Raw genomic sequence first — 27,321 nt, 5'->3', positions numbered from 1 at the left:
CCAGACGCCTGTTTACGTGCGCCACCTCTCGGCGAGCGGCGCCGCTCCTCCCGTCATATTTCAACCCCGGGACGGCCCCTGCTCCGCCCCGTATTTGTGTGGCGTCCGCTGGCCCGGTGACTCCGGCGCAGAGAGGCTGGGCTTGTCGGCGCAGCAGCTCCCGAGGTCGAGCTGGGCTGAGAGTGCAGGCCGGCAGAGGCCGGCGGGGCCGCGGTCGGGGCCATGCTGGGCAAGGACTACATGCTGGCCATAATTCTGGTCAACTGCGATGGTGTGCACGGAGGGGTCCGATGGGAGGGAGGACCGGGAATTGAGAGGGGAAGAGGGAAGGTGAAGGGCTACTCCAAGGCTCAAACTCAGGGAGGAGGGTAGGTCCTGGGGTGAGAACCAGGGTACAAATGAACCCTGATCTTTGCACTGTAATAATATCCAAGATTGGGAGCCTGGACCTCCAGGGTAAGGGTTGACAGGGTGTTATTCTGCATCCACAAATATGCCCTCCTCCAATCCCGTGTTCCCCCTCCTCGTTCCGTGTTCCTGTAGATGACTTGTGGGGGGACCAGAGTCTGGAGGGAGAGCCAGGCCTGCCCCCTGGCTGGAGAAAGATCCACGATGCTGCCGGTACTTACTATTGGCACGTACCAAGCGGTAGCACCCAGTGGCAGCGCCCAACCTGGGAGCCAGGAGATGCAGAGGAGCCAGGCACGGTAGGTGCAGTGTGAGGAGGGGGCCTGAGCCCATGTGTGGACCTAGCCTGCTGCTACACTGACTTAGCCCCCTCTCTGCAGAGGCCGGAAGGGATTTGGGGACTTCGGCCTCCCAAGGGGAGATCCTTCTCCAGCCTGGAGAGCTCACTGGACCGGAGGTAACAGGGATAGGCCAGGCCAGGCCGGGCCAGGGGGTTCCATGGCACTCAGAGATGCAGCTGGATCCACAGTCTGCTTTCCAGCCCAGGTTCTGAACTCTGACTCATGTTTTGACTCAGTATTTTGAGTTTTGGTCTAGTTCCAAGCTCTGTCTTTTGCCACATGTTCTTTTCCGTATGCTGCGTCCTGACTTACCATGTTCTGGACCTTGGGCACTGTCCTGGGATCTGTCCATGGAGATTCCTGTCCTGTGTTCTAGGGTCTCTTGTCCCCATTTGGAGCTCTGGTTCACGTTTTGAACCCTGCTCTATGTTTACAACTTTTATTCTATGTCCTGTGCCCTGATTTTTTCCTCAGATTCGAAGTCATACTCTTTATGTTACATTTGTTTAATATGTCCTGGGGCCTCCCCGCTCTGGTTTTATATTTGGGACTTTATATTCTGGGTCTTATCCCACATGTTTTGCCTATTATGTAGTCTGTGCCTCACCAGTGTCCCTTCTGTAGGAAGTGTGGTCCCTTACCAGCTCTGCTCTGTTCCAGTAACTCTCTGTCCTGGTATGGTGAGGAATCCTACATCCAGAGCATGGAACCAGGGGCTAAGGTAGTGACTTGGGCCTGAGGGCCAGCCCGTGGCATTGGGGAAGGCCCCCAGGGAAAGGTCAGGGGTGGGATTGGGCTGAGCAGAGATGATCAAGGGAGGGGGGATCAGAGGGTTCGTATGTGTGTAGCCTGTGGCATCTTCTACCCTGCTCCACCTCTACTCACTTGGGGCCCTTCTGTCCTTTCTCCTCACCTGCCAGTGCTTTGCAGTCCGCTCTCTGGGCTGGGTAGAGGTACCTGAAGAGGACCTGGCACCAGGGAAGAGCAGTATTGCGGTCAGTAACTGCATCCAGCAGCTGGCCCAGACCCGCAGCCGGAGCCAGCCCCCAGCTGGTGCCTGGGGCGAGGTGAGCTAGCCAGCCCTTCAAGGATTCAGCTCAGGGTCCGGTAGAGCTGGTTGTCTCTGAATTGTCTGTTCCCCATGGCAACCACCTTCATCTGAGCTCTGTGCTGCCCTCTGTCCTTGGCAGGGCCAGAACATGCTAATGATCCTGAAGAAGGATGCCATGAGCCTGGTGAATCCCCTGGACCACAGTCTGATCCACTGCCAGCCTCTGGTGCACATCCGTGTATGGGGTGTGGGCAGCTCCAAGGGCCGGTGAGGACCCCAATGTCCCCTCAAGTGAAAGTTGCTCCTTGCACCGACTGCAGGCTGTGCTCCCCACTGATGCTGATCCCTTGTACTTAAACCCTTGGACACAGATCCTCTGACATGGATCCAAGCTCTGCCTTCCCTGCCTGGTGCAGCCCTGGTTGGGGAGGGTGGGCCCAGCTCAGCGGGGACAGATGGGGGAGAGCCTGAGAGGCTGAGCTGATTCTCTCCTGTGCTCCCACATGCTTCCGGAACAGTGATAGGTGAGTGACAGCCAGGTGCTTTGAGCCCCAGCCCTGACTTCCCTGTCCATCCTTTCCATATCCCTTGCCTGACTTTCTAGCCTCTGCAGACTGCCCCTACCCAGTCTCTACCCCAGCCCCATCTCTGACCTGCCAGGGACTTCGCTTTTGTGGCGGGCGACAAAGACAGCTGTATGCTCAAGTGCCATGTGTTTCGCTGTGATGTCCCTGCCAAGGCCATTGCCAGTGCCCTACATGGGCTCTGTGCTCAGGTGAGGGCCAGGAGTGGGGTAGGGAATGTGGGATGGAGCTGGGTCTGAAGCTGCCAGGGGGGTTGGGACTCCCTTACCTCAAGTCCCTTCTCCCTGTGCCTCAAGCCAGCTGCACTTTGTTTCAGATCTTGTCAGAGCGAGTTGGGGTCAGTGGTGATTCCCCTTGTTGTTCCCTAGACACCATCTCCCCTGAAGATCTGCCGAGGCAAGGTATGGGGAGGGAGGTCCTGTGTTGCAGCAACAGACTATTTTAGTGAAAGATGGGAGGGGGTCCTGGTTACTTAGTCCTTCCTTGGAGATATGGGACTTCTGGTTCCAGGAATCCAAGCCCTGGATTGGAGGCACATCCATGGTCTTTTCTTCTATCTTCTGCTTGCTCCAGCTCTCTCAGAAGGGTGGGGAGAGGGGTTGTTGAGAAAGCGTGCAGGCCCACATGCTGTGTGTATTTCAGCGGAGCTGCTGGATGCGGTGAGCCAGGCTGCTCAGAAGTACCAGGCACTATATATGGGGACCCTGCCAGTCACCAAAGCCATGGGTGAGGACTGAGTGGGCTGGAGGGAGTGGTGGGCTGCTAAGGCAAGGGGAAGGCGGGTGAGGTGGGATCTGCCAGTTTCTCAGCGTGCTTCCATGGCCCTGTATGGCCTGGATGTACCACCTTTCCCAACTCAGGATTCTAAGCCCAGCCCCAGGTGTTCTCTTCTCATCTCTCTGAATTCCAAGACAGTGAGAGGGGCCTAGACACTCCCTGCAGATTCCTTCCTTCTTATGTCTGGGAGACACCATCGTGGGTATGTCCCCCCAGGAATGGATGTGCTGAACGAGGCCATTGGTATCCTCACCACCCGAGGGGACCGGGAGGCCTGGGTCCCCGCCATGCTCAGTGTGTCTGACTCTTTCATGACTGCACATCCCATTCAGGTACCAGAAGGTGAAGCTGGGGGCTGTGGAGGGGTGGGCAGGGATGCTGGGTATCACTGCTTGCTCTAGGAAAGAGCTCAGTGGGTCCACCTGTGCCGAGCCCTCTAGTGACGAGGCCTGGTGTGGGCAGGCAGAGGCTGATGCAGAGGAGGAGCCGCTATGGCAGTGCCCTGTGCGCCTTGTGACCTTTATTGGTGTCGGCCGCGACCCACACACCTTTGGCCTCATTGCTGACCTGGGCCGTCAGAGCTTCCAGTGCGCAGCCTTCTGGTGCCAGCCCCATGCAGGGGGACTCTCCGAAGCTGTGCAGGCTGCTTGCATGGTGAGTGAGGGGTGGGATGGTGGGTGGGGTGGCCCTGCAGCTGCTTTGTACTGGTGACTGGGGCTCAAGATTGGCAGCCTTTCCAGAATCACAAACCAGTGATACCAGGGTTGAACATGATTCTTAGTATTTTATTTGGCCCTCATGCTCTTCTGAATCAGTTTTAATGAGTTGCCAGGACATTTCACACAATGATTGCTATTCCTGTTTTTCTTAAACTGTCAGAATCATGCATACATTTCAACATTAGGCTGGAATTGTGTAGGGGCTGTGCCCTATCAGTTGGCATTGTCTTTCCTTTTTTTTTTTCATTTAGGTTATTTCCTGGTATCTGTGGGCATTTAAGTATGGAATGTTCTCACTCTTCAGTTTACTCACTCACTCAACAAATATATGAATGCCTGCAGGGACTGTACCTGACCCTGGGAATTCAGTGGTATAGAGGGCACGGCCTTAGGTTAAAGCAGAGACAGACCAGAAAGAAGTTGTACACTACAGGATAATGGAGGAGAAGGTCCATTCAGGGGTTCAAGAAGTTACCTGTAAGAGGTGATAGGAAGTGGAGAGCTGAAGGTCCAAGGAAGAAGTTAGCTACGTGAGGAGGAGTAGGACAGAAAGTGTGCCAGGTACAGGGAACTCCAGCTGTGAAGGTGAGAGATGTTAGTTAGTGTATCTGAGAGACTAGTGTATCTGGAGTGCTAGTGGGATGGAGTGACAGATGGAGGCAGAAAAAATGGCAGAAACCAGGTCATGGAAGAACTTATAGGTCAGGGGGATGAGTTCATTTTGCCCGGAGGCATTCTCAGCCATTAAAAAGTTTTGAGCAGGACAGTGAAATCAGGTTTGTAGATTAGGAAGACTGCTTAAGCTATAGTGTAGGTAAAAGATTTGGAAGACACAAGAAGTAGGAAGACCATTGAGGACCCTGCTGAATTCAAATGAGAGAAGATTGGGGCAGTTGCATGGGGAATGGAGTTTGAGTGGAAGACCTCCTTGACTAGGGAATCCACTCTGCTAGGGGCTAGTCTGAGAGAGAGAGAGAGAGAGAGAGAGAGAGAGAGAGAGAGAGAGCGCGCATAGTGGTAAGGTGACAACATAGTGGTAAGGTGTGGTTAAGAGCACAGGTCTGCAGTCAGACAGACTAGGTTTGAATCTCAATTCTACCATTTTTTGGCTAGGTGATCTTGGGAAGTCATGCATTCTTTCTAAATCTCAATTTCCTCATTTGTAAAATGAGGATAATAACACCTGATAAATGATTGGATTGTTACCTTATACAAAGCATTTAGCACAGTGTCCAGCCCCCCTTAAATGCTCAGTAAATGTCAAGTGTTATGTTTTTGTTCTTGAGCTACCTGGGAATGCTTTAGATGTGGTGGACTACTAGCCTCATATCAAACTGAAACCTTGGCCAGTCCCCTGCCCTGCAGAAGCGCTCAGGGAGTCCGAGGCAGAAAGGAGCTGGATCCTCACATACCCATTCTCCCTAGGTTCAGTACCAGAAGTGTCTTGTGGCTTCTGCATCTCGAGGCAAGGCCTGGGGTGCCCAGGCCCGTGCCCGCCTGCGACTCAAGCGGACCAGCTCTGTGGACTCCCCAGGAGGTCCCCTGCCTCTCCCCCTACTCAAAGGAGGGGTTGGAGGTGCAGGGGCTGCCCCTCGAAAGCGGGGCATCTTCTCTTTTCTGGATGCCTTTCGACTGAAACCCTCTCTGCTCCATATGTCCTAAATGGATCTGGGAGGACCGGGGTAACGAGGCTCTGGGTCCATGTCCAACTCTGTACCCCTTCATTCCCCAGGGACATGTAGCCTCTCACCCTTTGGAACCTTCTCTGCCTGTCCCTCCAACCTTGTGCACCCTGTATTTATTGCCCAATTTATTAATTGTTTATATGGATAACTGAGAGGCCCTGCACCACATCCTAGGACCCTGGCTCTCCTTTCCCTGGGTCCCTGTGTTCCTTGCCAGCTTTGGACAGTTGGCTCTACCTCAGCAACACTTTATAGCAAAATAAGTACAAATAAAAATCCCTCAGTGACCTCACTGAGTGTGAGTATACTGGGCCTGGGACAGGGTGGGGGTTAACCTGTGTGAAGTGGGTGTCTGTCTGTGCTTGGTGTTGGTGGCTGCCTATAGTCACATGAGGGCATGGGTGTGATGGAGATCTGACTTCATTCAATAAGTATATTTGCTCATGTCTTCTCTATCCCAGGCACTAAACTAAGCATTGGGGATAAAACAGGGTTTCCACTTTCTGAGACTAACAAGGAGGAAGAAGAACAAAATAGAAGATAGTATATAGTACAACTAGGAAATCTCAGAGGGTTGTGGGAACTCAGACGAGACACAACCTGGCCTGAAGCAGGATATACTAGGCTTCCTGATGAGTTGATAGCTGAGTACTGAAGGAATTTTGTACTAGTATTCAAACCTAGAGTATATGTGTAGAGGCAGTGGTCAGAGGTGAGGTTCTAGAGCAAGCATGTCAAACTCAAAGGCTAACATGGGCCAAATAAGGTTTAAGTTTATGTGGGCCGCAAAAAAACAAAAGCTTCAATTTTTATAGAAACGTAGGTTTATTTCGATAGAGACATGCTGAATACAAAGGGCTGAAATAAATGAGTAATTATTAACATAAAATAAGATTTTTAAAAAATTAATATTTTTCTTGAACATTAACTTACCAGACACTGAATAGCTGCACAAATTAATAAGCGTAATGCAAATAAACCTATTTTTCTTGTTTTCTGAAAGCAAAATATTTCCTGTTGCACACACCAAACAAGTCAGTCCAAGACTAATGATGTGCCAATCGGCTGCTAAAATATTTGCTGCTAGTATTAGTGGAGAGAAATGGTGCGCCTGGGCGTAAGGCGTGTAAGGGAAATGAATGCAACACAATTATAGTAATCAGTCATTAGCGAACGTTGTAGTTCATTATTAATAACTAGAGGCCTGGTGCACGTGCACCGGTGGGGTCCCTTGGCCTGGCCTGTGGGAATTGGCCGAAACCGGCTCTCTGACATCCCCCAAGGGGGTCCTGGATTGCGAGAGGGCAGTTCTCAGGTGAGGCTCCCTGGAATTGGGCTCCCTCCTCTCTGATTCTGGCCAGTCGGAGGACAGTCGCTTAGGCTTTTGTATATATAGAGTATGTATAACAGGATATTGTAAAAATTAAGTTATGAAATTTTTATTAAAACATTTCTTACATACCATTATATTGGCTGGGCGGCCGCGAGTTTGACATGCTTGTTCTCTAGAGTCTACCTGGCTGGGTCCCAGAGGAGCATGTGTGGGCGGGAGCTTCTGGCCGTTTAAACTTGCTCCTGAGAGCGCCCGTGAGCGAGAGCCTGAGGGTAGGCGGGCTCCGATAGCGCCGCCTCCTGGAAGACGACCGCATTAGGTGCCCTGAGATCAAGGCCCGACCCTTAAAGAGCGGGTACCGGTCCCGCCGCGGCTGGTGCCGTCCAGAACGGCAGTCCTACCGGAAGGTCTCCCGTAGCCAGAGGGCGTGGCTCGGACGTGCGCCCGCCCCGGAAGTGACACACCGCCACGCTGGCGGTGCGGAAGTGGAGATGGCGGAGCTTTACGTTAAGCCGGGTGAGCGGGGCAGCGGGCCGGGGCCGCTGAGTCCCCCATTCGGCCCGGGCCGGGGGCGGTGACGGCGTGGGGTGCGGACCTCCGGCCCCCCTGGGCTCGCTTTACACTCGCCCTCCCCCCTGCAGGCAACAAGGAGCGCGGCTGGAACGACCCGCCGCAGTTCTCCTATGGGCTGCAGACCCAGGCCGGCGGACCCAAGCGCACCCCGCTGACCAAGAGGGTCGCCGCTCCCCAGGATGGAGCCCCCAGAGGTGCGTGGGGGCCCAGGGCGCAGAGGCCGGCCGAGAATGGGCGGTGCCGGGGATAAGCTTGTCCCGCGGTGAGGAGAGGTTGGAGCCCCAGAAAGGGCCTCGGGGCAGGCCCTTTTCTGAGCCCCTTCTCTACTGCCCAGGTCAATAAATGGTACGTTGGTTTCAAATACTCTCTTTATGCTTTCATCCAAGGTGATCTCATCAGACCTATGGTTTTAATGTAGTTTTTACTCTCACATTATTTTCAAATTTTATTTCCTACCCTGATCTCTTCCCAGAACTCCATAGTGATAGATCCATTTGTCTGTTCTACATCTTCACCTGGCTATATAATAAGCATCTCAGACTTGACTTGTTATTCATTATCATCTACTGAGCACCAACTGTGAGCCAGGCATTGTTTGTGGGCGAATTAGACAACAATGAAGAAGACAAAAAGGTTTCTGCTTTCATGGAGTCCACACTATGGCTTTGGAGATACACAAATGAATAGTGGCAAGGGCTCTGCAGAGAAATAAAAGTGCTGTGAGAGTGACCAGGTAACTAAGGTGTCTGAGGGGCTGACACTTCAGCTGAAATCTGAATGATGATTAAGAGCTATCTACCCAAAGATCAGGTGCCAGAGCATTCCAGGCATTGGAAACAGCTAGTGCAAAGGCCTGGAGAACACATTTGGCAAATTCAGACTGGCTAGAGCACAGTGGGTAGGGATAGAGAAAAGTAGGCAGGGGCCAGGTCATAGTTGGCTTTGTAAGCCAGGATAAGGAGTTTGTATTTTAATCTATGTAAAGTTGGAAGCCATTGAAAAGTGTAAAATAGAAGAGGGCTGCCTTTTCCCCTGAGCAGTTCCCATGCCAATAGGTGGGGGTGTGGCCCTGAGGAAGAGGCTCAGATTCAGCTCTTTCAGCGCCCCTCTATTTCCACGCTGTAACACTGGAGAGGAGTGAGGTAAGCTAGGATTTCTTAACCTTGGCACTATTGACGTTTGGGGCCATATAATTCTTTGTGGTGAGGGACTGTCCTGTACACTGTAGGATGTTTGCAGCATCCCTGGCCTCTACCCACTAAATGCCAGCAGCACCCATCTAGTTGGGACAGCTAATGGTATCTTCAGACATTTACCCTGGAGGCAAAATCTTCCCAGACTGAGAAGCACCGACTAATTTACATTAAAAAAAATATCATTGTATCTGTTGTGTGGAAGATTTTAGGGAAGAAGTGGAAAACTTAGAGACTATTATGGTAACATAGGCAAGATTTAATGATGGACAAGGATGGGAGTACTAGAGGTGGTAGGAACTGGATGGATATGGGATGTGTTGGAGAAAGTCAGTAGGAGTGAGTAGGTGAGGGAAAGGAGAATCAATGTAACTGAATTTTTGCTTGAGGAGTTGGCTGGTATTGTTCACTGACTAGAGAATAGTGGTTTGGGGGGGGGGTGTGGGAAGGGAAAGCAAGTTTTCAATCTTGGCCATGTTCAATTTGGGCTGATGTTTTGGGGGAGAGGTATAGGCCAGAATTACAGAAATGAGTCACCATGATATGGATCAGATTTGATGTCATGGATTTGACTAAGTTACCTAGGGAAAGTGTGTGGATAGAGGCCTAAAGAGGATCTAAGAGCCCTAAGGCTCTGTAGCATTTCAAGATTGAGTAGAGAAGGAATTAGCAAAGGAGATTGAGAAATAGCCAAAGAAGAAGAAAAGTAAAATTTATTCTGGGAGAGAGTAAAATCTTTTTTGTGTGATTTTAATTATTTTAGAGAGGAAGAGAGAGGGATATACACAGAAAAACATCAATTTGTTGTCTCCTGCACACCCCCTACAGGGATCAAGCCCACAACCTGGGCAAGTGCCCTCTTGGTTCATTGCTGGATGCTCAACCACTGAGCCAAGCCAGAGAGTAAAATCTTAACTCAACTGTGATGAATGCTGCTGAGAGATCAAGTAAGAGAAAAGGGACCGCTAGTTTTGATGTACATAGTGATGATTGATGACCCTAAGAGCAGTATGTGGAGTGATGAGAGCAGAGATCCTGCTGGGATGGGATGAGAGAATGTGAAAAGAGCGAGAAGTAACTATAGCCCACTCATTCAAGAAATTCTGCTTGAAGCAGAGATGAGAAAGGGCGTGGGTACCTGAAGATGGAATTTGAGGTAAGGGAGGGTTTTTAAGGTAGTATACTTTGGTGTGTTTTGTGCAGATGGGATGGTTCAGTTGAGAGGGAGAACTAATGGTGCAGGAGAAAGGGGATAATTGCAGAAGGCAAGAGAGGCTGGGTGCAAAGTTCAGCTAGAGAGATGGCCTCTGATAGGAGCAGGGACCTTTCATCTATTGAAAGAGGAAGAAAGTGGCCACTAATGTGATTGAGCTAGCACTGGTAGTGAGAATATAAGAGTTCCTGTTGAATGACTACTTTCTCAGTGAAATATGAGGCAGGATCAGAAGTAGAGAGACAGCAGGGAAAGGTAAAGAAGGGGGCAGGGTAGAAAGTTTAGAGGAGGTAAGATGTGAAAATAGTTGTTCCAAAGAGTGGAAAAATGAGCAAAGTATAGGATGTCCAAGCAGCATTGGATACCTTTTGAAATCTGTAGCCATGGATTTATTTATTTAAAATTTTTTTAAAAATATATTTTTGTTTCAGAGAGAAAGTGAGAGGGAGAGATAGAAACATCGATGAGAGAGAATCATTGATTGGCTGCCTCCTGAACGCCCCCCACTTGAGATTGAGCCAGCAACCTAGGCATATGCCCTTGATTGGAATCGAACTCGGGACCCTTCAGTTCACAGGCCAACGCTTTATCCATTGAGACAAACCAGCTAGGGCTGTAGTCATGGATTTAAAGTGTTAACTCCTCAGCATGGTTTTATTTTTCCTCCCAACAAGTGTAGGCAAGTTGTGTTTACCAGGAAAATGGGAGAGTTAAGTGAGGTAAGAGTGTTTATAAGGCAGCGATTTTAATGTCTGGTTAAATCTGAGTAGCTGAGCTGGAAGGGTAGGAGGGGTGATCAGATTTTGGAGATGGTTCAGTGCTGTTGGGAACACAGCAGAGGGGAATGAGGCCGAGGTAGGGTGGAAAAAATGATCACTGAAGGTGAGGTCAAGAAACAGAGGCCAAATTATTCAGTCCCCACCTCAGAGATTTCTCCTGACCCCCCTCCTCCCTATGGGACCTCCACCCCCCTCATGTGGATGTTGATGCCTAAGACTAAATTCTTGGTCTTTCTCCTCTAGTCTTTTTCTGTAGTGGTTCCACCATCCCATTACTCAAGTCAGAAACCAAGTCGTCTTTGACTCCTCTCCCTCACCCCCAATCCACCAAGTCCTGTTGTGTCTCCCTCCTAAATAAATCTGACCACTCCATTTCTCCTCATCTCTAGTCTTTCACACGAGTCCATGCCAGCTTCTTCTCTTTCCAGGACCACTACTCCATTAACCTCCCAATTGGTTTCCCTGCCTCCATTCTTGACCTATTCTCATCAATTTTTCAGAGCATATAGAATTAACATCTTGACTTTTCCTGCCTCTTGGGCACTGCCCTTACCTCTATCTAGTACTTGTTTCCTTTAACTTTTCATGGCTGCATCTATCTCATCCATTAGTTCTTAACTTTGTGAGTGCTTTTTGCTACACACTAATCTAGCAGTTGTATCTATATTCTTTTCGTAAAATATATTTTTATTTATTTCAGAAAGGGAGAGGGAGAGATAGGAACATCAGTGATGATAGAGAATCATGGATCAGCTGCCTCTTGCACACCCCCTACTGGGGATCGAGCCCTCAAACCTGGGGACCATTCAGTCACAGGCTGACGCTCTATCCACTAAGCCAAACCGGCTAGGGCCTGTATCTATAGTCTTAATCATCACTGAAACTTTGAAGTAAGTGCTATTATGGTAATATCCCCATTTTATAGAAGAGGAACCCAAGCTCAGAGGTTAAAAGTAACTTGCCAAATGTCACATTGTGGGTGGGCTGGAATAAAATTAGGTGCCCTTCTAGGTAGGTCCCTGTATTCCTCTTATTCACTTGATCCATTTTCTTTGTAGCACGCAACATAATTTGGTGATTTTTCTTGCCCCCCCCCTACCCCCCACTTCCTCTAGAATTTAAACTCTCTGATATCAGGAACCTAATATGCCTGGTTTACTACTCTCGCTGGTGCCTCACACATTGTCTGGCACATAGTAGGGACTTCATAAATATGTATTTTTCAGTGAATGAGTTGTCTCAAGAGAGTTGAGCTTCTTACAAACTATTTCAGCAGCTATGCCTGTTTGTTTGATCCTGCTTTACCTTTTCAGTCCCCACCTCAGAGACTTCTCCTGGGCCCTCCCCAATGGGGCCTCCACCTCCTTCAAGTACAGCTTCTAGGCCCCCAGCTGTGGGGAGTTGTCCTGCCTCCACTGTGGATCCCATAGATTTTCCAGTCATTGAGTGTGAGACTCTGCTGGAAGATGTGCTGAGACCTTTGGAACAGGCATTGGATGATTGTCGTGGCCACACGAAGGTAAACCCTGGCACTCTGGCGGGATGATGGGGAGGGTTCCTATTGACAGCCAGATGCAGGTATGGCTCCCAAAGGTAGACCCTGTGATCCTATGGGCAGTGGCTCTTAACCCTTTCAAGTTATGGACTCCTTTGGAATCTAAGGCCTTCCCAGAAAAATAAACACAGGGTTTCAGGAGGGTTCAGGCACTTCTCGAGACCAGTCAGAAGAGGCTTGTGGGTATGAAAGTTGAATTTAACTCCCATTAGTGATCAGCAGCCTGATTATGATACCTCCAGGCCATTCAGAGCAGGCCTTGCTAATCTTGTGTTCAGGGAGGGAGGGAAACCCTCTTTTTCTGTCTATAGTGTTTAAGTTCTCTGGAGACAAGGGATTTGAGGAATCTTAAAGGAAAGTAGCATAGTAATTTTCACCTGTTTGGTTCTTAGTTTCCTTATTTGTAAAGTAGCACTATAAAATGAGTTTTTGAGCATCTAAGAAAGCTTAAAATTCTCACTTTACATGCATTTTTCTTGAAAATAGATCTATAAGTTTCATCAAATTCTTAGTGGGCCTCTAATCTTTGGGTAAAGAACCAGAACGCTAAGATTAAGTGTAAAGTTCCTGGGCCAGAGAAAGCAGGTGCTTCCTATGTGGTGCTAGGTTTCCTTTGCCCCTGTTGTGGCAGCACTGACTTGCAGGGCTTTCTGTCTCTCAGAAGCAGGTATGTGATGACATCAGCCGACGCCTGGCTCTGCTGCAAGAACAGTGGGCTGGAGGGAAGCTGTCAACGCCTGTAAAGAAGAGGATGGCTCTGCTGGTGCAAGGTATCGGTTCCTTATCCTGCCGTAGTTGGCTAAGCTGGAATAGGTAGTGAGATTTTGAGGGGAGGAGTGGGAGGTGTCTATTGCCCCAGACTGCTTGCTCAGCCTCTTTCTCTCTCTCCTCAGAGCTTTCAAGCCACCAGTGGGATGCAGCAGATGACATCCACCGCTCACTCATGGTTGACCATGTGACTGAAGTCAGTCAGTGGATGGTGGGAGTTAAAAGATTAATTGCAGAAAAGAGGAGTCTGTCTTCAGAGGAGGAGGCTAATGAAGAGAAAGCTGCAGCCACATCTGAGAACCAGACCGTACCAGAACAGGATCCATAATCCTATGGGTTCCCCAGACTCACCTCATACCATCTCCTATGCCTTGGCATGGGAGGCCTTGTCTCACTTGGCTCCCTCTTAGCACTTGGGAGACTGTCTGCCCTGTTGGGTTCCCTTGGCCTGACCCACCTCTGGAGGAAGAGGTCCCATCTAGGCCACAGGGTGGTCACTTGTCTTCTCTAACATATGTTTCAATAAAAACATCTCAGTGTGGCCCCTGGTTAGGAGATAAACCCTTCTTATGCCAAACTGGTCACTTCTGGCTCGCTCTGCACCCTGCAAACTTCTGTTCTTCCTCCATTCATCATGAATGGCCTTACTAGGCATGACCAGATTACTGTCTGCCACTTTTTCCCAAATCAGAACTAAACGCATATCCCTTGCTGGGCTGAGTAACCCTATCTTTGTATGATTTCATTTCAGCATGGGAACAGAGGTTCAAATAGCATGGGGAGAATTTTCCCTCAAGAAAAGATAGCCTTGTTTGCACTGTATCCCTCTTGAGTATGCAAGAGATTAGAATCAGATATTAGAACATAGCTAAATACATTGGAGGAGAAAAAGACCACATTCCTGAAATATGGGATCATGACTTTTTTCCTTGGGAGAGGGGGATATAATTATGACTCTATCTGACTTAGAAATTAGCTGCTGCCTCAGTTTGGGCCTCAATGTGGGTTCTAAGGTCTATTCTTTGAAGACAACAGAGTCAGGTTGAGGGGGCCTGTGAGAAGGTCTAGAACAGGCTTTCAGTGTTGGAATAAGGAGATTGGAATTGGTATTTATAACTGGGAGGCAGAAGAGGCATGGGGAGAGATCAGAGGTGGCTAAAAGGTTAGGGCAGTGCCTCTTTTTTCCTGGTTTGGTATGGACGGAGGGAGGAGTACCGGGAGAGGCCTGATTTTAGGAAGGCTGCTTCCTGGAAAGGCTGGAACAGCCCTTGGCAGGGGTCAGGCTAGTGCTGTTTATGATTTGATAGCTTCTGTAGCTTGCCCCCATAGCCTGCCACAGGCTCTAATTGCTTCTGGAAGTGAGCTCAATCTGAATTGGGAAGTAACTGGACCTCTGTTCCTAACCAGGTCTGCTGGGGCCCTCAGCTGTGTGGCTGGAATGGGAGGATCAGCATTGAGAACATTGGAGCCAAGGCATTTCTTTGAATATTTACTAAGCAGTGAGACAGTGACATACTCCATTCCCCCAAGCCTCGCCTCAGCCTGAGAGTGGAAGGCTGGGGGTTGAGAGGAGTGCCTACAAACCGAACAGAAAGTAGAGTTAAGGGCTTGGCAAGGTGCCCACTCCTTATCCTTGGTCTAGCTGCCTCAGAACTAAGGGAGGCCCAGAGCCAAGCACTCCCAGATTAGATGAGGCCAGCTGGTCTTTGGATACCCCAGGAAGAGGTGGTGGCAGCGGCAGCATGAGGGATTCCTGTAACTCCACACACAGGTCATCTGCACTGGATTAGATGTCCATTTCAAATTGTGCGTCATCTGGAGAGAGAAAAGGCAGGAGGACTGGTTGCTGGGCTGAGGGTCTGCACACTCAGCTTTAGTGCAGAAACCACTCAGACTCGAACCCCCACTCTAAACCAGGGTATTTGGACTTAGGCATTCCTTAATTTTAAGTCAGTTCCTGCTTTCCTTACCGGGTATCTCTTCCTCTGTCTCCTTCTGTTCCTTCAGCTCCTCCAGCTTGGGGGATGGGGTTGTTGGAGGAGTTGTGACCCCGGGAATCTGAGGGAGGCAGCAGGGGGGTGTCCGGGCAATGGGTGAGTTCTTGCACTCCAGCAGGAACTTTCTGTCGTAGATGATCCTGGTGCCTGTCAAGGGGTAGGGGCTACGTAAGAGGCAGGAGCTTGGGTACAGAGCTGTCTGGGGCCCCGGAAAGGCCTTTTGGGGACCTTGGGGGTCACATTTCCTTGTGTTTTAAAGGGCTACTGCTCTGCATTCCAGCCAGGATCTCAGGTGATTAGCATTCACAGCGCTTAAAGATTTCCAGTCCTAACCAGGATATGGCTAAGCAAGTGGGCCATCCCAGCTGGCCCAGGCAGGAGCTTTTGGTTTAGGGCAGTGCTCGGCAAACTCATGAGTCAGCAGAGCCAAATATCAACAGTACAACGATTGAAATTTCTTTTGAGAGCCAAATTTTGAAAACTTAAACTATATAGGTAGGTACATTGTTATTAATTTAATTAGGGTACTCCTAAGGTTTAGGAAGAGCCACACTGAAGGGGCCAAAGAGCCACAGTTTGCCGTCCACGGGTTTAGGGGAGCTACAGGTCTTGGCTCTAGGAGAACAAAATTTGGAGCTCAGGTACTTCAGGCTGCTCTTCTCTGGCTCTGCAACTTCATTGCTGTTTCACACGGTGGGGCCTAGACTTTCAGCCTTGGTTGGATCAGGAAACCAAATAACAGATGTGAAGGCGGCTCACCCAGTGTCACCTGGGCTGATATCCTGCGGGGAGGAGCTGTGTTCCGAGTGAAACAGGGACATACTGTTCTTATCCTGACCCCTCCCAAGTCCTATCAGGCTCAGCCCAGCCTAGAGGAAATTGGCACCTAATCTTGTCCTCAAAGGGCCCTGCCCTTGTTCTCAGCCCTCCCCTCAGCCTCCACGTGGCAGGAAGCCCTGGGTGGGAAGCCCAGCAGCTCATAATCCCAGGCTGCTTGTCCAATCAAACAGCCGCTAGCCAGCCACAGATAAACCGAAGCCCATGCCCCTAACTGACGGCCCCGATCTAGCAACTTTGCAAAACCTGGTGATTCCTGCTGAGGCCACCCTCAGTTGGGGCCTCGGCCTCCCAGGTGGCAAAGGCCTCCCAGGTTGCAAAGTCGGGAGGGGCTGGTAAGCAAAGCGCCCAGAACCCAGGCCAGTGAGGATTTCAGCCCGAGTCACCCGGAAACTAGGCTTGGGCTCCACCCGCCCTCCTTTACCTTCCCCAAACCACAACCAGCAGAGGGGCCTGCGGACGAGTGCAAGTCCGCACCGCCCCCACCCCTGCCCTCCACAGCACACACGCGCTGTCCAGCCCGCTCCCTGAGGACCCCAGCCCGGCCCGCTGACCTCCCGGGGTAGTGGCGTATAGCGTGCCCCCCGGCGTGGTGCTGTAGCAGTCGGGCAGCCGGTCTCTGCCCCCGGGAATCGGGCAGGTCGTGAACGTGGACATAGCGAGCGAGATGAGCAGGAAGGCAAGCAGCTGAAGACGCGGAGTGCAGCAGTCTGAGGCGGACTCTGCCGACCACGTGCGGCCGCAGCCACAACATTCGGTCGACGTCACGCCCGGGGCGGGCCACCGGCCGTCACTCAACGTGAGGTTCCGCCCTCGAGGGAGCAAGCCCGTGGCTCAGTAAAAGTTGGAAGGAGTTCTTTTTTGGCCCAACGTTGGCAAGCCACCCTCTGAGTCCTGCAATCGCTCAGTTATTTACTAGTCACTGTTTACAGCTGGGCGCTGGGGACAAGTGAGGTACACCTTACTGCCATATATTAATTCACCCATTCCTTTTAAACAGTTTAAGACAGTAAATCACATTTTACAGGCGAGGAAACTAAAATCCTGAGATTAAGTCACTGGTTCAAAGTCACATATCTTCTAGGAGCCCCAGGAAGCTGAGATTCAGACCTGACTGTACCTGATTCCAGTGCCTGTGCCTTTCAGCGCAGCTGAGTACTGCCTCCCATTAATCAATTACAGTACAGGGTGAAAAGTGCCTTGAAGGCCTGGTACACAGCTTGAAGGGGGGAGGGCAGGGATGGAGGGTGGGTTTTCTGGAAGGAGTGATACCTGGAAGGATGAATAAAGGTTGGGGGATAGGAGAGGCCTGCTCTTTGATCTGTCAGCCACAGCTAACCTAACCCGAGGAAACTAAGGAAGGGCAGGGGGCAAGTGACGAGTGCTTGTTCTTTCACTCTCTGGAAAGGAAGGCCAGAGAGTCTGGCCTTAGGTTTTTTGATGCACACAGTGATATAAAAGGAGGAAGGAGAGGTGGTGGGAGAATAAGTCTAGTGCCTACATACACTAAAAATCACTTCATCCAGTTGTTTTCTGGCTTCTTTAAAATCAGTGTACCTCCACACCCCCTACCCTCCAAATAAAGTACAGACCAACTGACTTCATAAGATTTCCCCTTGGCTCTGACTCCTTCACTCATTAATTAAAAAAAGAAAGACTATTTTACAAGTCAGAGCTTCTCAAATTTTAGTGCACATAAATAACTGGAGAGCTTGTTAAAATGAGAATTCTGGCCCTAACTGGTTTGGCTCAATGGATAGAGCGTCGGCCTGTGGACTGACGGGTCCCTGGTTTGATTCTGGCCAAGGGCACATGCCTGGGGTGGGGGCTTGCTCGCCAGGAGGGGGCGTGCAGGAGACAGCCAATCAATGATTCTCTCTCATCGATGTTTCTATCTCTCTCTCTCTCCCTCTCCCTTCCTCTCTAAAATCAATATATTTTTTTTTTTAAAAAAGAGAATTCTGAAAAAGGTCTGGGGTGGGACCTGAAATTCTGGGTTTTTAATAAGATCCTGGGTGATGCAGACCCTTGGTTCAGCAGGTCCTTAGAATCACACTTCAGGGATCAAGGATCTATATATTTTATGTTCTAAAGATGTTTTTAAACCTCTTACAAAGTAGTGTATACTTAAATAAAGTGTTTTAGCAGTGCTGGAGGGTAAGGCGTGGGAGCAGATTACGAGGAGCCATTTCTGACAACTAAGCTTTTAAGCAAGTAAGTAGTCTGGTGGGGGGAAGGAGGGATGGGATGGAGAACAGTGAGACTGAAGGTGAAGACTCCAGTCTAGTGAAATGGGGTAGGCAAAAGGGCAGTAACCGTGAGGACTGAGAGAAGTGGAAGGGATCCAGATAAACAGAGGAGGAAGGATAAGGTGATTAAGGGTAGGGTAAGGGGGAGGGAGATAAATGAGGATAAATCTCCCAATCTCCTGACTTGAGATCTTTGTAGCTAGTAATACCACTTAATATAACAGAGAACACAAGGGAAAGGTCTTATCTTATATTGGGGATGTCTGATGTGCATGGAATGGAGAAGCAGAACAAGGAACTAGATACACTGGTCTGAAGTTCAGAGAACTTTGAGCCAATGATGCAGATTTGAGTGGAGTGAAATCCTAGAGCAAGGGGTAAGATATCATTTGGTGAGAAGATAAACGAAAGAGGCCTGGGCACATCAACATGTGGAGGAAGAGGATTCACCAAAAGAAGCTGAGAAAGATCAGCCAGAGGAGGAGAACTAGGAGAGAAGTGTAAGTGGCTTCCAAGAAGGATTAGTGTGGAAATGAGGTCTCCCTTCTGTTAACCCATACTACAAAATAGCAGCAGCAGATACTACTATTATAAGACTGCTGGTAGAAGCTTACTTTTCTTGAGACACTGTGTGCTGTAAGGGCTAGGGAACTAGAGAATAGGTAGTGGCTTTAGAGAAAGCCAGATCATCATTTATGCAATATGGATCAATACTGATTACCTATTAGAGCAGGGGTCCTCAAACTACGGCTCGCGGGCCATATGCGGCCCACCGAAAACATTTATCCGGCCCGCCGGGTGTTTTTGCCGCCGCTGCCTGTCCTGCTTAGCAGCTGACTCGTCCCGGGCCCGCAGTGCGCATGTGTGGAATGTCTGAGGGACAGTGAACTGGCCCCCTGTTTAAAAAGTTCGAGGACCTCTGTATTAGAGTATGGGAACTTTAATAAAACAAACACCTATACCCATGCCCCAAACCCAGAGACTGGCCTAAATCTACAAGGAAATATCAGGTCTCTGCCACCAGACAAATTACAGTTGACCCTTGAACTGTGCGGATTTTTTTCAATATACAGTCTGCCCTCCATATCCCCAGGTTTTGAATCCACAGGGCTAAACAGTATGCATTATTCGATGCCATTTTATATAAAGGACTTAAGCATCTCAAATTTTGGTATCCAAACGGAGTCCTGGAACCAATCTTCTGTTCATACACCAAGGGACAATACCATCAAGATAAAACGGGAGTTGAAAAGTAATCACAAAACAGGTTTGCAATTGGATCATTAGATTCTTGATTTGTTTTCAAAATTAGGTCTTGAATCCCAGGCTCCTGCCCTTTTTTGGTAGTGGTCTTAACACACTTAAGTTGTGGATAATTAAAACCATCTTTTTCTCACCCATTTCCTAACAGGAGTTTGAAGGTAAAGGAACCTGCTTGTTGGCAAATGGTGACAAATCTTTGAGAATGAATAGAAAATGCAGCATTATCAGAGCCCCTCACCCCAGGGCAGGGTCCACTGGAAGACGTCACAACCAGACACACTTCTTGGTAGAAGACATCTAGGGCTAGTTAGAGAACAAGGTGTTCAGAAGCTGTTTTCCTACAGGCTTGTTTGCCTCTTCCTGGGATCACAATGTGGTCCAAAGGTCTTACTTAAACAGTGGGACAGAACCATGTAAACAAAACGTGCCTCTCTGTTTGGCTTGAAACTATATGACCAGCCTTTCCCCTCTACAAGCTACCTCAAGCATACGATGACCCCCTCATATACTAATTTTGAGGTTTGAAGGAGGATTTGACCAGAACCTATAAGAACAGATAGAAGCTGTAGTTCCAAGTCCTGAGATTTCTTACCTCTGGTTAGGAGAGGGCACGATTGGCTGTCCAACTCTCTTCTTCACTCTGGTTAGCTGAGGTGGTGGGATTTCCCCTTTGAGAGCAGGGACTGAAGGAAGCAGACTGGCCTATAAAAGGGCAAGTCAGCACACTGTAGCCACAACAGGTTTATAGGGTCTTAAAACATCAGCAATTTTATTTTTTTTTTCACATTGGAATTTTTTAATTTTTTTTTTACATTGAACACTACTCAAATAAGTGGGTCCAGAAACCTTGATCATACCATTTTATTCCTTGAAAGAGGTATTATTCTCATAGGGTTTGATCTATGTCTCAGCAGGATGTTTCTTAATGACTTGAGGGCTCACTATTGATGTGCAAGGTTTTCTTCTTCCTCCACTAAAATGTCAAAATCAATAATGGACTCCACAACAGCAGGCTCTTATTCCATGTGAGAATCAGTGGTAGGAGCTCTCAAACTTTAGCAATGTAAACTCTTTACTGGCTTCCAGTATTCTGGAATATACCATATATTCTCATTCACAGGAAAAGGGAGAGAATCTGTATTAGAACTAGGAGACTATTGGGTTCAATATGTTCAATTTCATTTTCAGATGAGGAAAGTGAAACCCAGAAATAAGAAATGATTTGCCTAAGGTCATATAGCTTCAAGTGGCAGAAATGAAAATAATTTAGGCTTCTGACTCTGGTTCCACTGTACCCAGGCTGCCTCCCCCAAAATCCCTTGTATATTTTGTATCATGGTATCTCCCATGTATCCCCCTTGTATATTTTGAAAGTAATTAAGTCCTTACCTGAGCTAGGTTTAATCCAAGGTTCAGGTTGGTAAAATAGCAGTGAAGTAATACCAGGAAGAGGCAAGACAGAGGAAGAAGAGATTATAGCAGGCAAAATGGGATGGGGAGTAGGCTACTGGGATCCAAATGGTCAGAAAGAAGGCAGTGCTGCTAAGAGGCAGGGAGGAGGATAAATAACCACTACTAACTACACAGCTTCTATTTCTTCCTAATTCTTCTAGGGGGTTTCTCATAATTGCCTCTCTTTCTCATGGGTTCTAGTTCCTGAGCTGAGATATAATTTTTCATTCTGTTGTTCTCAAGGTGCAGAAGATAGGGTAAAGGGCTCTTCCAGATAATTCAAATGTATTATAGATAGTTAAGATAGAACAAAACTCACCTTTTTGTCCCAAATAATAATTTACTTAATATCATCTCTCACTGGTATATGTTTCAAGAGTCATTTCATTCATTTCACTAATAATAGGTGATTTTTTTTTGTTATTGATAAATGGAAACAGCAGGATATGTAGGTGATCAAAGGGGTCTTTTACCCTCTTTAAGGTAAGGGGGTCTCTTGAGAACACGATGTAGTTTTCAAGCACTACAAAAGGCAAAATCTTCCAATACCAGTGATATATATGCTCCAAATCCACTCAAAATAGAAAATAAGGCATGAGCTTAAGGAAGTTCTCATATGTAAGATGATATGGAAGACAAAGAAGCAGGTATGTCCCACACAGAATAAACATGCTGTGTCTCATCTAGTGGTGGCTCTAGGAGCCAGGCAGAGAAGATTAAGAGTAACTGTTGGTATAACAGTAGAAAAGTGCTGCTTGCATGGTTCTACCCCTAATGACTATTTTTCTGTGCATCCTTTTTTTTTTTCTTTTTTTGGTTGATTTTTTGTTGTTATTTTTTTGTCTGTGCATCCTTCTTTGCCTTGATATGAGCTTTGGCTTCTCTATCAGCCTCAAACATTTTCTTGCTTGCTTGCTTGCTTGATTTATTTATAATTCTCATCCAAGGATATTTTCCCCATTGATATTGTTTTTTATTTTTAGAGAGGGTGGAAGGGATGGGAGAGACAGAGAGAAATATCGATGTGAGAGAGACATATCACACATTGATTGGTTGCTTCCCACACAAGCCCTGACCAGAGCCCGGGATCAACTCTACAATCAAGATACATGTCCTTGACCAGAATTGAACCAAGGACCCTTCAGGCCTCAGGCCAATGCTCCAATAACTGAGCCAAACCAGCTAGGGCAATGGTTCTTTTTCTTGAGAGAGAGAGAGGATAGGAGAGAGAGTGAGAGAGAGTGAGAGAGAAACACTGATTTGTTCTTTCACTTATGTGTGCATTCATTGGTTGCTTCTTGTATGTGCCCTGACTGGGGATGGAACCCACAACCTTGGCATATTGGGATGATGCTCTAACCAACTGAGCTATGCAACTCAGATCCTACTGCATCAGATTCTCGGCTTAGCCTATGGTTTGGCCAAAGCAGTAAATCCCAGTATTCCTACGGTTAGCTTGTTAAACATATTGGCTCTTCATACTTGGGACTAATTCTGGAACTAAGCCCAGAATTAGTCACATATTTATAAGCATTACTCAGCTGATTCAACAATACAACAGAATTATAGGAGCCATCTCTGCCCCCTTCTATGTCCCAACCCAAACAAAACTTAAAAGACATAAAACCAAAATATTTAGATTAAAAAGTCAGGATGCACAAAAGGAGCCTGAAGTTGATAGTTGGGTGTAGTTTGTTCAGTATCATCTGATTGAAATCCTATTGTTCTTCATGACATATTCATGATCCATAAAGAGCTAAAACCTGTCAATGACCTATCAATCTGCTAATGTCTGATAAGAAACATTGCAGGGGCTTGAAACTTTTTCACTTATAAAATGATATGGAAGAGAAAGGACAAGGAATGTTTAATATAGAATAAGTAGATAACTAGTCTTAAAAGAGTGTTTTTCAAGGCAGTTTAAGAATGGACTCTAAAGTGTAAAATGTGAGAAGCCTCTTACAAATATAGTACTAACAACCTGGTTTAATATGACTGTGGATTGGGTGGTACCTGCATGACTACTGAAAGGATCACACCCCACTTCTAAATACTGTTCATCTTTTTATTGAATATTCTGGTAAATATTTCACATTAATACAGGCTACATTAAGTAGAGCCACTATATGACAAGAAATTTACTCAACTTTTTCCTTTTAAGTATGTAAACAACTGTACATGTATTTACCACCCTAAAAGGTAATCATCTAATTCTCTTCTGCATAAAAGTAGCATTCAGTATGTTTAGCCAAAGCACTAAGTTCAAAATGGCTAAACTAACCACAGAACATAATCAGGTGGGTAGGAAATCACTTTGTTCTTATACAATGGACAATCAAATTTCCATTGCTAAAGCCTCAGAGAAAATTTCTTAGTTAGGCACATTAAAAAAAAAAAATCCCCGGGGTTCTTCCAAGATCATAGGTTTCTCAAACAAGGCTAAAGAATAAGACCTTCTAACTTAGTTGACATATTTGAGATGCATGTTTCCAATATGAGGTGCCCACGTGCCAGGCCAAATCTGAAAAGGGGGAGGAAAAATTGGAATTTCTAATTAGGAATCTTTAGACATTTACAAAATGAATATATAAATGCAATGGCAATTCTGTTTCTGCCTAGGAAGAATACATACACATGAAATAAAATGCTGAGTAGCATCATTTTGGTATTGAAAAACTTAATTCAGAACAAGGTAATCAGATGTCATGACTTTTGATATTTAGAACTTGTACTACCCAAAGAATGACATGAAAAATCTGAAAAAATAAGACTATTAAGTCAATTTTACCTGCTGGGCATCAGTGCATTCAGTTGAATTTTGAATAACTTTTATCATAGGATTCCAAGCAGGATCTGGGTTATGAAGTCCATTAAATAGAGGACCTCCTGGAACATCAGCAAGCTGAGGATGAGAGGGTATTATGGTGCCTCCATACATGGAAATTGGCAGACCCTAAAACAGCAGAACGAAAGGTTTAACCATCAAGTAATTATAAAAATGATTCCATAATACCAATCTCTTTAGTTTTCCTTCATTCAAAGAACTCCAGAGGATACTGTAAGTTCAGCACTATACAGTGTTGAGAAACCAAAAGTGGTTATCTGCATCATCAACACTTTTCAACAAGAAGAGAAAAAAAAAACCAACTAAATCCACTATCAAATCATTAGGAAATTTCCTATATTTGATGAATACATATAATACCTCAATTTTCCCATATTTTAGTTTCACTAATAAGCTTGTGCTAAGAAGTAAAGTGGAACTCTATATGACTGCTTGCAGCCATAACCCGGCTTTATGGCAGCCAGAAAGCTCTCAGAGCAGACAAGAGGGCATTAGGAAGCTGGCAGCCAGCTTTTTGAGGGGGAGAGGCTGCCCTAAAGCTGTGGCAGCAAAATCCAATTTCTCAGACTTTCTGGGAAGATGGGGGCATCTTCAGGATAGTTTGAGGACAAACTACTGGAGACAACACAATCCACTCTTGAAACTGGATAAAGGATCTGGCAAAGTCATGGAAACAAACTAGTTCCACCAAAAGGGAGAATTATTTCAACACAAATATTCCTTAACATGTGACTACATTGGCTGGCAAAAAATTAAACAAGTTACAATGATATTTGTCAACTCACTTTAGAAAAATCCACAAAACTGCTTGCCATAGGCTGATGAAAAATGTTAGAGGGGGCTACCATTCCAGAATCATCTCTTTCCATTGGCTGATGCTGGGAGAATGTGCTTGGGTCTGATAATTGTTGATGCATTGGATGGTTTCCTATCACAGACTGTGACCAACCTGATAAGCCTTCTGGAAAGAAGAATTGAAAACAGGGTTTGATATTTATTTGGGCAAAATAACAAACATTACCACTTGATATTTTTTCATACTAATTTTACCAAAATGATTCCCCTGAAGAACTCAGGGTATGTTCATAATAACCTCTTCAAATAAAAAAACCCCAGTTCCTGGAAAACTGGGTGAAGTCCTTTGAGTACCCAAACAGTCTACCTTGTCCAAAAGATTAGGTGCTTTGAGAAAGAACTCAAATGATTGTCCCATTTTACATGGAAAAACTTGAGAGTCAAGAAAGGAAATACACTTTGAATCTTTTACTTCTAATCAATTCTCTATTTATTATTTTATACAGATCATATATTATTATTATTATATATTACATATCCTATATAATAAAACCCTAATATGCAAATCGACCGAACAGCGGAACGACCAGTTGCTATGATGTGCACTGACCACCAGGGGGCAAACGCTGACCGCAGGAGTGCTGCTCAGCCAGAAGCTGGCTCACGGCAGTGCTAAGGACCCCTCGGGGCATGTCCGACTGCCTCCCAAGAGGGCACAGGCCAGGCTGAGGGCCCCCCCCCCTCCAGTGCACCAATGTTGTGCACCAGGCCTCTAGTATTATATAAAATATAACATTCCAGATCCTGAGACTGGGTTAAATTCTTCAAAAGTATAAACACCACTACTGATTGTTAAGTGTTGAAAATATATATATTTTTAAATTTTACTTTTAAGGAACTAAGTTTTAATGGCAAAATCCCACAACTTTCTTGAGATATCCCTCCAGACAGAGGGCAAGGTAACTGTACCTGACATGGCGTTGACACCAAATGACCAGATTCCACTGTGTCCAACAGGAGCGACAAAACTGGTCCCCACAGGGGCTTGTGCGACAGACCCTCCTTGCCGAATCCGGGCTAGTCTCTCTGTTCCAATGGGGGGAGGTATCTTTCGATCCTGACTGGCATTGCCTCCTTTTGGTTGGCCCAATGCTGGTGGGGCAGAAGCGGCTGAAAGAGGTGAAGATGATCCCGAAGAAACAGATGGAATAGGAGAGTCACCTGGTGGCAAAATATTTCTCTATTGTTTTATTACATATAAAAACTAATGATAAGAATATGAGAAACCTTGTTGGAAAGATCTATTCCAAAACATAGGTTCTGTAAAGAAAAATTCATAATTTTATAAGATCATTCAAATGAGAATATATAAGTTCTATAAACAATACCCTACACTACCTTCTGCCTATAGGAAGTATAAACAAATAGTCTAAAAAAAATGTCCAGATTTAACTGAACAAGGTTAGAAAAGAAGGCTGTATTTATTCTTATTCTAGTTCTAAATTATCTTATCAAAATATATATTGTCATATTTTAAATTAACTTAAATGTGGCAATGTTTGCACAGTACCTAGCATACTGTCTGGAAAACAGCTGGTGGCCCTCTATACTTATTAGTTGTTTTAATTTATTTTTCCCTTTCTACAGTTCTTTTTTTTTCAATAAGGAAGAAAAGTTAAATATTAGCAAAGCATCAAAGGATTCAACTCATGGCTTTGTTTCTTAATGGGACTGTCAGGTAATACGGGAAGTATTCCTTATCAAAAGGGCCAATACTCACTGTCTACCTCATGATGCTCATTAAAAAAATAAAAAAAAATCCTGTTCAAGCACTGTTAGAATTTCATCTATTCAAAATATTGAAATAAATAAGTCAGAATAGAGGTATACTTTTACTTATAAATTGCAATAATGCCTAAAGTGTAATATATAAATAAATAAACGAGGAATCATACCACACTGACCAAATACATAAATTCAACTTCTTTTTAGACTTAAGAAATTATTTCACAATACTGTCCCCAAACGGTCCTTCTATAAAATTACTTGAAGTACCTCTTTTCTTGATCCAAGTCCCAGTGTAAACATTTCTGGCTTGGAAGAAGAGCTTGACTCTTCTCAAGTTTCCTATCCTACAAATGACTGACGATTTTTGACATGACTACAATACAAACCTTAGGTATTTGCATACTATTTAGAATACTAAAGTTACAATATAGTGCTCCCTGAAACAAATGGTTTAATAACTTATTCAAGACTTTTTGGGAAGAGTTCCTCCAGGATCCCTACATGAGTTTGAGGCGCTTGTCCAAGGATGGGGAGAAAAATGTTGTCTGTTGAAACTAGGAGTCCCAACAGGAGCTGGCCCTTGCAGGAAAACACGTGTTCCTGGTATGCCGGAAAAACTTGTCAGAGGAGCAGAAGAGGAAGATGGGGAGCTGCCTGATGGGTCAATGGATGGTAACCCTGAAATAAAACAGGCCCAAGACATCCAAATTAGCCAAGGCTTTAAAATGGAAAATTCAAGGTTCAATTAATTCCTTTTTAAAAAGGAGAAAGCATGTAGTTAATTTCATAGATCATAGCAAAAATAACCCATTTACTATGTGCTGTATGGCCCAAACCAATTTTTTTCTTGCATTCCAGAAGGATATCACTAAACAGCACTAGACATAGAAAAGTGATGCCAATGTTTAAGAATGGCAGTTACCAGCTAGATCAGTTTTCACTGGAGGGGACATGAAATGAGTGTATGTTGTGACTAAGTGGTACCCATCAATAACTTCTGCTTTTGGGGAAAATCTCAAAGTGCAGCTGTGCATCTATATTGTAGTCATTTTTTATGGAAGATGAATAACAAAACCTACTAATGTTTCGTTCCTAACAGGGAAGAAAAGCATACTA

General features: G+C 46.3%; 4 protein-coding genes across 4 annotated transcripts in view; 2 read left to right on the top strand and 2 right to left on the bottom strand.

The window, feature by feature from the left end:
* The first annotated feature begins 6 nt into the window (after positions 1 to 6).
* On the top strand, positions 7 to 5,857 carry APBB3 (amyloid beta (A4) precursor protein-binding, family B, member 3). Its single transcript, XM_005881058.2, has 13 exons — positions 7 to 271; positions 544 to 707; positions 789 to 865; positions 1,410 to 1,470; positions 1,670 to 1,816; positions 1,940 to 2,067; positions 2,319 to 2,324; positions 2,461 to 2,575; positions 2,701 to 2,785; positions 3,027 to 3,110; positions 3,378 to 3,493; positions 3,624 to 3,815; positions 5,306 to 5,857. Exons 1-13 carry the CDS (start codon positions 223 to 225, stop codon positions 5,540 to 5,542), a joined length of 1,461 nt encoding a protein of 486 aa, XP_005881120.1. The 5' UTR covers positions 7 to 222; the 3' UTR covers positions 5,543 to 5,857.
* Positions 5,582 to 13,703, top strand: SRA1 (steroid receptor RNA activator 1). Its single transcript, XM_005881055.2, has 6 exons — positions 5,582 to 5,593; positions 7,189 to 7,414; positions 7,540 to 7,665; positions 11,970 to 12,175; positions 12,873 to 12,981; positions 13,105 to 13,703. Exons 1-6 carry the CDS (start codon positions 5,582 to 5,584, stop codon positions 13,305 to 13,307), a joined length of 882 nt encoding a protein of 293 aa, XP_005881117.2. The 3' UTR covers positions 13,308 to 13,703.
* Positions 13,704 to 14,454: 751 nt separating this feature from the next.
* EIF4EBP3 (eukaryotic translation initiation factor 4E binding protein 3) lies at positions 14,455 to 16,665 on the bottom strand. The gene is made up of 3 exons (XM_005881056.2): positions 16,368 to 16,665; positions 14,950 to 15,123; positions 14,455 to 14,794 (listed from the first exon to the last, which is right to left on the bottom strand). Exons 1-3 carry the CDS (start codon positions 16,468 to 16,470, stop codon positions 14,766 to 14,768), a joined length of 306 nt encoding a protein of 101 aa, XP_005881118.1. The 5' UTR covers positions 16,471 to 16,665; the 3' UTR covers positions 14,455 to 14,765.
* Positions 16,666 to 22,824: 6,159 nt separating this feature from the next.
* LOC102239360 (ankyrin repeat and KH domain-containing protein 1) overlaps positions 22,825 to 27,321 on the bottom strand; it is a 127,807-nt gene continuing 123,310 nt past the window's right edge. The window contains exons 31-35 of the mRNA XM_005881121.2: positions 26,707 to 26,883; positions 25,387 to 25,587; positions 24,408 to 24,583; positions 23,566 to 23,730; positions 22,825 to 23,298 (exon numbers count right to left, since the gene is read on the bottom strand). Of these exons, the coding sequence (XP_005881183.1) occupies positions 23,239 to 23,298; positions 23,566 to 23,730; positions 24,408 to 24,583; positions 25,387 to 25,587; positions 26,707 to 26,883 (779 nt within the window). The 3' untranslated portion in view covers positions 22,825 to 23,238. The remainder of the gene's footprint in view (positions 23,299 to 23,565; positions 23,731 to 24,407; positions 24,584 to 25,386; positions 25,588 to 26,706; positions 26,884 to 27,321) is intronic.

This window comes from Myotis brandtii, unplaced genomic scaffold (genome assembly GCF_000412655.1).
Source record: "Myotis brandtii unplaced genomic scaffold, ASM41265v1 scaffold668, whole genome shotgun sequence".
NCBI classification, from domain to species: Eukaryota; Metazoa; Chordata; class Mammalia; order Chiroptera; family Vespertilionidae; genus Myotis; species Myotis brandtii.
Note: the sequence above shows the minus strand (reverse complement) of the source record. Positions and strands in the feature narration are given on the sequence as shown.

Excerpts from the sequence above, each read along its gene's own strand:
- SRA1 (XM_005881055.2), top strand. Across the intron at positions 12,176-12,872 it reads ATTGTCGTGGCCACACGAAG|AAGCAGGTATGTGATGACAT; the intron begins GTAAACCCTGGC and ends TCTGTCTCTCAG. Across the intron at positions 12,982-13,104 it reads GATGGCTCTGCTGGTGCAAG|AGCTTTCAAGCCACCAGTGG; the intron begins GTATCGGTTCCT and ends CTCTCTCCTCAG.
- EIF4EBP3 (XM_005881056.2), bottom strand. The coding sequence starts at position 16,470 with ATGTCCACGTTCACGACCTGCCCGATTCCCGGGGGCAGAGACCGGCTG. Across the intron at positions 15,124-16,367 it reads ATACGCCACTACCCCGGGAG|GCACCAGGATCATCTACGAC; the intron begins GTCAGCGGGCCG and ends ACCCCTTGACAG. Across the intron at positions 14,795-14,949 it reads GACAGAGGAAGAGATACCCG|ATGACGCACAATTTGAAATG; the intron begins GTAAGGAAAGCA and ends TTCTCTCTCCAG.
- APBB3 (XM_005881058.2), top strand. The coding sequence starts at position 223 with ATGCTGGGCAAGGACTACATGCTGGCCATAATTCTGGTCAACTGCGAT. Across the intron at positions 272-543 it reads AATTCTGGTCAACTGCGATG|ATGACTTGTGGGGGGACCAG; the intron begins GTGTGCACGGAG and ends GTGTTCCTGTAG. Across the intron at positions 866-1,409 it reads GAGAGCTCACTGGACCGGAG|TAACTCTCTGTCCTGGTATG; the intron begins GTAACAGGGATA and ends GCTCTGTTCCAG.